This window comes from Sinocyclocheilus rhinocerous, unplaced genomic scaffold (assembly GCF_001515625.1).
Source record: "Sinocyclocheilus rhinocerous isolate Xijiao unplaced genomic scaffold, SAMN03320098_v1.1 scaffold70, whole genome shotgun sequence".
Taxonomy (NCBI): Eukaryota; Metazoa; Chordata; class Actinopteri; order Cypriniformes; family Cyprinidae; genus Sinocyclocheilus; species Sinocyclocheilus rhinocerous.
This window is the reverse complement of record NW_015624555.1, coordinates 435160-445454: the sequence shown is the minus strand read 5'-3', so window position 1 is coordinate 445454 and position 10295 is coordinate 435160. Positions and strand designations below refer to the sequence as shown.

The 10295-nt window shown below is 39.1% G+C and overlaps 2 protein-coding genes across 4 annotated transcripts; both read right to left on the bottom strand.

Moving 5' to 3' along the window:
* Positions 1–650: 650 nt before the first annotated feature.
* Positions 651–1396, bottom strand: LOC107742644 (lysozyme g-like). Its single transcript, XM_016555703.1, has 3 exons — positions 1275–1396; positions 901–1039; positions 651–784 (listed from the first exon to the last, which is right to left on the bottom strand). The coding sequence occupies exons 1-3, from the start codon at positions 1278–1280 to the stop codon at positions 651–653; spliced, it is 279 nt and encodes a 92-aa protein (XP_016411189.1). The 5' UTR covers positions 1281–1396.
* A 5403-nt stretch (positions 1397–6799) lies between these two features.
* On the bottom strand, positions 6800–9699 carry LOC107742720 (lysozyme g-like). 3 transcript variants are annotated; one of them, XM_016555763.1, is made up of 6 exons: positions 9443–9699; positions 8036–8168; positions 7803–7886; positions 7523–7719; positions 7196–7334; positions 6803–7066 (listed from the first exon to the last, which is right to left on the bottom strand). In XM_016555763.1, the coding sequence occupies exons 2-6, from the start codon at positions 8037–8039 to the stop codon at positions 6933–6935; spliced, it is 558 nt and encodes a 185-aa protein (XP_016411249.1). In that variant the 5' UTR covers positions 8040–8168; positions 9443–9699; the 3' UTR covers positions 6803–6932. The 3 variants fall into 3 exon arrangements, with proteins under 3 accessions (XP_016411246.1, XP_016411249.1, XP_016411255.1); XM_016555769.1 differs by lacking the exon at positions 9443–9699 and adding an exon at positions 8768–8826; XM_016555760.1 differs by lacking the exons at positions 8036–8168; positions 9443–9699 and having other exon boundaries at positions 6800–7066; positions 7803–7911.
* Between the last annotated feature and the right edge of the window lie 596 nt (positions 9700–10295).

Genomic DNA, 10295 nt, shown 5'->3' with positions numbered 1-10295 from the left:
GTCATCCGCCGGCACGGCTTCCGCGTATGACAGATAACAGAAGTGATATAAAAGTGTTTATTACGTTTGAAATATGGATATTTTTCTTACAAAAACGCATGGATTCACTACAGAAGGCCTTTATTCACCCCCCGGAGCCGTGTGAAGCACGTTTATTATGAATGCGCGCTTTATTTGACGACTTGTGGACTGTTCAACTACAACACCCGCTGACTGCAATGATAGAGCTTGGAATAGCCAGGACAATTTTTAATATAACTCCGACTGGATTCGTCTGAAAGAAGAAAGTCATACACCTAGGATGCTTCGAGGGTGAGTAAAACACAAGCCCATTTTTCATTTTTGGGTGAACTAACCCTTTAATGTAGATTTGGAAAGACTATTCATAAGGCCGTTGTGATAAATAGTAAACACACGATTTGAGTTTTATTTAATCAGATCTTCATTACTATCATCACAGGAAATGCACTGTGTAGTTTCATTTAGAAAACACCACAAACTTTTAAAAGAGAAAGATTACATCAACATCTAATAACTATTTTTAACTACCATAGCAATAGAGTAGGCCTAATATTAAGGATCAGGGTTTGTCATCTTGAGTGGTGGTTCTCATTCCACTAATGTAAAGGTTTTACAGGTTCACATGTTCTTCAGTAACACTTGCTTTTGAACCACTGAGCTCTGGCGACGACATCATTGGCGTAATCATCTCCTGTGGTGCCGATGTCCATGCGCTCATATGTTTGGACGTTCTTCACACCTGCGTTGTAGGCTGATATTGCCCCTGAAACAGACATTATACTACAACTGAGATATGAAAGTTAAGCGATGAACGTCTATTTGCATTTAATTGTCTTTGTTATGCTATTTATGTTTATTTATCTCTCAGTGTAAACATACCTTTAAAGCATTGCTCTTGTGTCCACTTGGGAAATTTTCCTTTAACTTCTTTAATAAAGCCAATGAGTATCTCAGTAGCTTGTGTGACATGCTGCTCACTGTCCCATGTACCTGTTGGAGCGTGGTAGCGTTTGTCAACCTATAAGAAACATAATCAAAAAAGAAACATTTGAAATGTTCAGAAATATTGAGTGTACTCTGCTTATTATTTGCAACTTCTTGCTGGTATAAAAATGTTTTGCATGCGATATCTATAACAACTTTCGTTTACGAGTCAGCTTTAGTTATACTCAACACATTAAATCTTATCTCATGAGTCATGTGGTTTCTTACATTATATTTTGAAATAGAGTAAATCAGTTCTTCTGACCAACCTGCATGAGGCCAAAGCCATTGCCATGGTCGCCTCACCCATCCTTCAGAACGGCTCCAGCTCTGGACTCTCTAGATACGATGGCAGCAATCACAGCCGGGTCCATCTGCTTTGCTCTGCCAACTTTGATAATTATACTCTTGTATTTCTCCATCCGGGCCAGATCATTCTCAGCCAGCTTTTTAGAGGCTTCAACTCCTATGACAAGTTTAAACCATTGTTAATACATACTGTAACTGTGCATATTGCATATATTGGCAACTGGGATTTGAAGAGTGAAAAGTGATTTGTGTGCATGCATTCTCAACCTTTATGGTTAATTTGTCTTGTTTTGCTGTCCTCTCTGATGCACCGGTGGTGTCTATTTTCATGATGTCTCCATAAATGCATGCTAGAAACAACACGAAAAATATCACCTGAAGAAGCCCTTAAATATTTATACAGAAAATGTATGCAGTGCTACAGTATTACAAAATGACAATATCATAAAATCACCTGATATTATATAACTTACCCATGATGGTGATGCAGAACATAATTGCAATTATACAGTATTTTCAATCAAAATAATAAACATAAAAATAAACAGCAGTTATAAAATGTAAAATAATAATATATGATGTGATTGGATTATTTAATTGTAGTCTGCATGGTTTGTGAGTTATAAGCAATTAAGCGTAAAATTACTTATACTGCCAGCTAATGTCAGGCAGTTTTCATTGCGCTTGACTGAGAAATAGGTGAGATATGGGACCATCCAAATCTGATTTGTTTGTGTTTTACAGTTACTGTTGCCCAGGTATGTTTAGGACAGAAAAATGATAGGGCAACTGAGAAGTAAATGAAAGCATAGAAGGTTAAAACAGCTATGCTGCGTAGACCCCTAACTAGATAATTTTAATATGAATATGGGAAGACGATTTATGTGTTGAAAAAGACACATTTGAGTGAATAAATGCATTTTATTTCATCCCAACAAATAGAAAACAAAATATAGAACAGTGAACAATGATTAATTCAATTCAAGTTTATTTGTATAGCGCTTTTCACGATACAAATCGTTGCAAAGCAACTTTACAGCAAATTAAGTTTCTTCAATATTTAGTGGTAGCTTATCAGTGGTGACTGTCAGTTAATGTACATATGGCAGAAACGGAAAAATCAATTAAAGACGTAATCAAACAGACAATGAACACTATTAACAGCAATTATTAAATGATGCAATCAAACTTATAGCAAAATGTGGTAGTTCAATATGTTGTTTCAGGGTTGGCATCATCTGAGGTCCTCTGAGGGGTTGGCATCATCTCTTCTCAGGTGTTCTGGATCCAGACTGAAGCATGTGTAAATCCTAGTTACCACGGGATGTCAATCCCAGCAGAAACAGAGAAACAAATAGAGACATAATTAGCGTAGCTGCTGTTCCAACCAAGCAAAATGTATTTGTTTAACCCAAACTAAAGAATAATAATAATGTGCATTTGATCAGATATAACTGCAGTACAAGATTATGAGATGCATTATTTGAATGCTTGGCCAAAGAGATGTGTCTTTAATCTAGATTTAAACAGAGAGAGTGTGTCTGAACCCCGAACATTATCAGGAAGGCTATTCCAGAGTTTGGGAGCCAAATGCGAAAAAGCTCTACCTCCTTTAGTGGACTTTGCTATCCTAGGTACTACCAAAAGTCCAGAGTTTTGCGACCTTAGGGGGCGTGATGGATTGTAGCGTGGTAGAAGACTAGTTAGGTACGCAGGAGCTAAACCATTAAGGGCCTTATAGTCAAGTAATAATATTTTGTAACTGATACGGAACTTAATAGGTAGCCAGTGCAGAGACTGTAAAATTGGGGTAATATGATCATATTCTCTTGACCTGGTAAGGACTCTAGCCGCTGCAAACACTTGCCAAACACGCAGGTTCCATAACTCCAGCTTACGGTGCCATGTAGTGCCCATTGCTTGAGACAACAGGTCCCGTTAAGGGAATATGCCACGGGGCGAGTTGTTAGGAGTTCTATCTGCTCCAGAAACCATGGCTGGTTGGGCCAATTCAGCGCAACCAGAAGTACAGTCTCCTGTTCCTCCCTGATCTTGTGCAGCACCAATGGCATGATCTTGACTGGGGGGAAAAGCGTATTTGTGCTTTTTTGGCCAGCAGCTAGATAGCACATCCCCTTCCAGGGGGGCACTTGTCAGAAGAACAGGGGGCAATGCATGTTCTCCAAGGCAAACAAGTCGACCTCCGCTTCCCTAAACAGGCTCCAGATTAACTAGATCATTTAACCTCCATTCCCCGTGAACCGCACCAGCATGTCAGCATGACAGCATGTCCGCGCTGCAGTTTAGATGGCCGGGGAAATGGACTGACTGTATGGATGGATGGTTCCTGTCCATCCACAAGAGGAAAACTTCTGCCAGCCACTGTAGCGAGCGTAAACAAATACCCCCTTAGTGGTTGATGTAAGACACCACTGTCGTGTTGTCCATCTGAATAAGAACATGACGATTCTTTACCAATGGAAGGAAGTGCTGCAAAGCTAGAGACACGGCCTTCAGCTCTAGGCAGTTTATGTGCCACACTGACTGCACACTCGTCCAAGTGGCACAAGGCTGCGGAGATGGTATGTCGTTGCGAAGGGCTCGTCAGTCCATTAACAATGCATCTGTTGTCACAACTGACCACTCTGTCCATCGAAATCCCTTGTTCGTACGTTGTTCAGTTGAACCAGGGAGCCAGTGTACTAATACAGCCACAAGTCACTAAGACACGACCACGTGCTGTGTGGCAAAGACTTTCAGCTCATAAACAGAAGCTCAAAACCTCAAAACTGTGGCTGCAACCATCAGTCCCAGCAACCACTGAAAACACTTCAGAGGAACCGATCTCCTCAGTTTGAATGAGGCGAGAGTGCTCAGTAAAGACTGTACATGCTCCTGAGAAAGACGAACTTGCATTGCTCGCAAGAATAGGGTCATATCCAAGAACACAATGCTTTGTGTGGGATGAAGCATTCTTCTGCAATGGTCTAGAAGCTGAAGCTTGTGGCTTTCTAGCACATCCTGAAATTGAGCCATAAGCCAATAATCCAGATAGTTCAGCTTTGCATTTTGGAAAAGTTCTCGGACACAAAGCCAGCCCGAAAGGGAGGACTTTAAACTGATACGATAAGACAGGGCTATCTGGAAAGGAAAATAAGCATCTTTTAAATCCACTGAAACAAACCAGTCCCCGGGCTGAATATCTGGATCTGCTTCATGGTGATCATTTTGAATGTACACTTTGCCAGCGCGCAATTTAGAGGTCTCAAAACGAGGCAGAGACCATCGTCCCTTTTTTGGGACTAGGAAATCGCAGCTGCACAGACTGCTTTCCCTGTGCTCCTGTGGCACTCTCTCTATCACAACCCGTTCTCATCAGTTGCTCTATCACCTGTTTTGCCAGGAGAGAGTGGATCTCTGCTTGCAAATCGGGCGTGCCCCGATCTGGCAAGTGGGGTGGTCTGCATGCAAACTGAAGTGTATAAGCGCTCGTGATCATACTCAACACCCTACGTTGACATCTGCACAATCTGGACCACCAGAATTGAGAATGAGATAACGGACAGGGCTTACACCCTGCATAAGAGAGTAAGAGTGAGGAGGAAAAAAGCACCGATGTTGAGACATGTTTGGTTTTGTTTTTTATAGTGAACTTTTTTATTGGCAACAAAGAACCCAAACATTTAACGAGTCTGTTACCTGCATCATGCAAGGGAACAGATGGGTGCAACACAGCAAGGTGAACTCTCTTGCATATTGGCTCTTCGTCCATTTTGCCATAGCAATCAGGAACAAGGCTGGGACCTAATATATCGAGAGACCGACTCGAAAGTTCACAGAAACTTCTGCAGCCGTGCTACAGAAAACTGATAGAAACACTGATGTGAACAGTAGTTGCTATAGAAACAATACATCGTCTTGTCTAAACCACATGAACCACATTGTGGTGTCAAAACCACATAGAACCCATTATAATATTATAAGCTTATATTATTCCATCTGCAGAGTCTGCATGCAGACCCTGACAGTAAGCACAGCATTCGCTTCCAGTGTAACACGGTGTTAGAATGTTGCCAATATTCTTTTGCAAGTAGTTACAATGTTTAATATTTCTGTTACCTGCATCATGCAAGGGAACAGATGGGTGCAACACAGCAAGGTGAACTCTCTTGCATATTGGCTCTTCGTCCATTTTGCCATAGCAATCAGGAACAAGGCTGGGACCTAATATATCGAGAGACCGACTCGAAAGTTCACAGAAACTTCTGCAGCCGTGCTACAGAAAACTGATAGAAACACTGATGTAAACAGTAGTTGCTATAGAAACAATACATCGTCTTGCCTAAACCACATGAACCACATTGTCGTGTCAAAACCACATAGAACCCATTATAATATTATAAGCTTATATTATTCCATCTGCAGAGTCTGCATGCAGACCCTGACAGTAAGCACAGCATTCGCTTCCAGTGTAACACGGTGTTAGAATGTTGCTAATATTCTTTTGCAAGTAGTTACAATGTTTCAGCTCATCTTTATGTGACTCTTTGGTGTAAACTCACCCTAAACAAATACCCTCTTTCCAAAATACTGCTTCCTGCACCCACCAATGTTCTCTGAATGCAATGTTCTCTGTGAAACGTTGTTCTACTACAGTGTCATGTGTGAGTGCAGGATTAGGCTCAACATCGCCCTCTGTCGTGGAGAACAAGAAGCGGTTTCATGATGTGTTTGCGTCTACTTGGAAGCAATAAATGAGGTTATTTTATTGTGAATTTGGAAGGACTGTTCCTAAGGTAATTGTGATAAATAATAGACACATGATTTGAGTAAATAAATGAATTTTATTTAATAAGATCTTCATTACTATCATTACAGGAAATTAATAACAGCTGCAGTATCATTAACATGGTCATATTTTGAAAACTCAAACTCTTAAATGGCTTGAAAGATTATATTAGCAATCTAATATCTATATTGAACTAACTATACCACTACCATAGGCCTAATATAAAAAAATGAAGACTCAAAATCTTGAGTTGTTGTACTCATTCCACTAATGCAAGGGTTTTACAGGTTCATAGGCTATATGTTCTTCAGTAACCCTTGCTTTTGAACCATTGGGCTCTGGCGACGACATCATTGGAGTAGTCTTGTCCTGTGGTTCTGGCATCGATATTCTCATATGAACCGACTGTACTCACACCTGCGTTGTAGGCTGATATTCCCCCTGAAACAGACATTATACTACAACATGAGATTTAAGTGATGGACTTCTATTTGCCTTTATTTATCTCTTTTTCATGCTATTTATGTTTATTTATTTATCACATTGTCGTGTCAAAACCACATAGAACCCATTATAATATTATAAGCTTATATTATTCCATCTGCAGAGTCTGCATGCAGACCCTGACAGTAAGCACAGCATTCGCTTCCAGTGTAACACGGTGTTAGAATGTTGCCAATATTCTTTTGCAAGTAGTTACAATGTTTAATATTTAACTAACTATACCACTACCATAGGCCTAATATAAAAAAATGAAGACTCAAAATCTTGAGTTGTTGTACTCATTCCACTAATGCAAGGGTTTTACAGGTTTTAGGCTATATGTTCTTCAGTAACCCTTGCTTTTGAACCATTGGGCTCTGGCGACGACATCATTGGAGTAGTCTTGTCCTGTGGTTCTGGCATCGATATTCTCATATGAACCGACTGTACTCACACCTGCGTTGTAGGCTGATATTCCCCCTGAAACAGACATTATACTACAACATGAGATTTAAGTGATGAACTTCTATTTGCCTTTATTTATCTCTTTTTCATGCTATTTATGTTTATTTATTTATCTATCTATCGTAAATGTTATTGTAAACCTACCTTTAAAGCATTGCTCTTGGGACCACATAGGAAATTTTGCTTTCATTTCTTTAATGAAGCTAGTGAGTATCTCAGTAGCTTGTGTGATATGCTGCTCACTGTCAAATGTACCTACTGGAGTGTGGTAGCGTCTGTCGACCTAAAAGAAACACCATCAAAGAAGAGAACAATTAGAAATGTTCACAAATATTTAATGTACCATTTTTGCTTACTTTGCAACTTCTCCTTGTTTTGCATGATACATCTGAGACAATTTATTCTCAATGCCTGAAATTATGACTCATGTGTTCTCTTATATTATTATATTTTGAAATTCCTCTAACCAACCTGCATGAGGCCAAAGGCATTGCCATGATCACCCCATCCATCCTCTAGAGCGGCTCCAGCTCTGGACTCTCTGGATATGATGGCAGCAATCACAGCCGGGTCCATCTGCTTTGCTCTGCCAACTTTGGTGATCATGCTCTTGTATTTCTCCATCCGGGTCAGATCATTCTCAGCCAGTTTTTTGGAGGCTTCAACACCTTTTCAAGATTAAATCGTTGTTATAATTATATTACATATTGCTATATATTGATATCATTTGTATGCAGTCATGCATTCTCACCATTTACGGTTAATCTGTCTTGATTTGCTGTTGCCTGTGATGCACCGGTGGTGTCTATTTTCATGATATTTCCAAAAATGCATGCTAGAAACAACATGGAAAATAACATGTCAGTAAATCATTTATACAGAATATTTATACAGTGTTACATATCACAAATTGCTACTCAATATTCAGACAATATCATAAAACACAGTCAGCACCTGATGTATTAATTATATTATATAACTTACCCATAATGTTGACTTAGAACTGCTGTGAAAGAGCAAATCTTGAAAGAGCTTGATGAGCCTTGTCACTAAATCAGGACGTGATTATATATGATTGCAGGAGGAGTGGTTTCTCTTTTTTCCAGATGTTCTTCCACTATAGTGTGGAGAAGTGAAAGGTTACAACATTTGCAGCTGTGAAGGTTGCAAGATTTAGAAGCCTTTTTTATAAAGGATTTTTCAGGTAGGCTTCATACACCTCAAGAAGGTATAACCACTTTTGATGAATGTAAGGAAAAAAATGGAAAAATGTTAGCAATGTAAAAGCATGCCAAATTTAAACTTTTCTGATCAAATGGTTGTATGACTTTTTAGTTATGGGCCCTAATAGCCCAAATTTGACAGCCATCTCTGAATTTCTGAATAGAAGTACTATAATCTGTTTCCACTCAATATATTTTATTTGGAAAAATGTCTTTTCTATTTATTTATATGAGGCAACTGCATTACAAACATTTTGTAATATATGTGTATATGGTCTACAATTGTATTAATACCGAAATTATGTAAAACAGTGTTTTCAGACAAACAAACAAATAAATTAATAAAAATTAGACATTTATAAAATATAAAACAATAAATGAGTTAAAAGGCTAAAAGTAGCCTAATGTTATAATCTGTTAACTATAATCTGTTATAATAAATGAAGCTGTCTACACAGTGAAATGAATCTTACTCAGGCTACGTCGTACGTACATCTGCACTTTGTTGTCTTTGATGAAAGAATTCGCCAGAGCGCAGTATGCAGTCAGCGCGCACTGACAAAACTCGGGCGTTTCAGCGATGACTCATCTTAACGCCTCTGATTGGCCATCACATTCATAAACTCAACGGAATCGCATGTGATTGGTTATAATGAGCAACACTGTGTGTATATATACATAGTGACGGCTGTCTCGAATAAAGTGGAAGTGAAATTGAAATGAATGCACAATAGCCTACACTTTTCATTTCAATTTCACTTTCACTCCATTCGAGACAGCCGTAATACATTTAATCCACACTTTTCATTTCATTTTCACTTTATTGGTGACAGGCAGCCGTATTTAGTTTAATTGTGTAGGCGGAGGGTAGAAATCAAGGCTAAAAGTATATAGCAAACTGCTATAACAACGCACATCACAAACCCGTTGTTTTAGGCAAGTAGGCCTAGATAGGGTGTCTGTCATAAAATCATTTTAATACGACTGAATTTGTATTTAACGTGATCACAATTTAATTTAATAATGTAGCCTAATTTCATTTGAACAGTTTGAATAATTTCCACGTTTATTCAAACGGCGAATAAATGTTCATTTTAGCCCTAGTTCAAACATTCTCGAAAAACTCCCTTTGTAATCAATGAAACTAGGAACGGAAACTCTTACTTACATCGTAGATCTGCACTCACTCGTGTGGGCTACTGGTCATCGGGACTGGAGCAGCGGGGCTTTCAAGGTGGGCAGGGCGGTTAGTGGACTGATCGCCGAAACGAGATGGACCACCCCTATTAGGCGCTGTTTACTGGAGCGCATGGGGAACTCCAAAAAGACTATTCATTAGATTTATGTGTTACATGAAAGACATGATGTGAGTGAGTGAATAAATTAGTTTTATTTAATCCCAACAACTACAAAACAAGATACAGAACAATTATGGTAAGAACAAACAAAAAGTAGGCTTTTAACTGCTGTTCTTCAGTAGCCTAACCCTTATATGTATTTTATATGTTTTGTAGATGAGGAATGAGACACCAGGGGCAAGTTCAAGCTCAAACCGGTGTGCACCGTTTTGCTACGGTTTCCGGTTTGAACGACATGTTTCCTGGAAACGGTGTGCAACAGGGTTTGAGTTACGTTTTCTCGTGTTTGGTGGGTGTGTCAAACATGTCAGCCCAATCAGCAGCAACATGTATGTAAACCACGCGGTATTAAAGAGACAGCTCGCACAATGTAATTTTATATGGACAATGTTTTTTTTTATTTGGTTCAATCCAATCCGGTTCAATCAGAGATTGTCTTACTATTCATTTTATTTTTCCCGTAAGAGCGGGCAGGCCATTGGTCAATTTTATGTGTCTGGCTTCTGGTGTCATCCGCTCCCAGCTATTTTTAGCTGTACAAAACAATTCGTTTTGCTGCTTGATATTGCGTGTGTCTTATAATATTATTTGAATGTATTCAGTGTATTGTATGTACCTTAATTATGAACACACTGGTTTGTAGTGCAAACAGTTTTACCGTTT

Bases quoted from the DNA above. Each gene is read 5' to 3' on its own strand.
- LOC107742644 (XM_016555703.1), bottom strand. The intron at 785-900 runs GTATGTTTACAC...TGTCTGTTTCAG, and splicing joins ACAAGAGCAATGCTTTAAAG to GGGCAATATCAGCCTACAAC.
- LOC107742720 (XM_016555760.1), bottom strand. From the start codon at position 7,911: ATGTTATTTTCCATGTTGTTTCTAGCATGCATTTTTGGAAATATCATG. The intron at 7,720-7,802 runs GTGAGAATGCAT...AATCTTGAAAAG, and splicing joins AGACAGATTAACCGTAAATG to GTGTTGAAGCCTCCAAAAAA. The intron at 7,335-7,522 runs GTTGGTTAGAGG...TGTTTCTTTTAG, and splicing joins ATGCCTTTGGCCTCATGCAG to GTCGACAGACGCTACCACAC.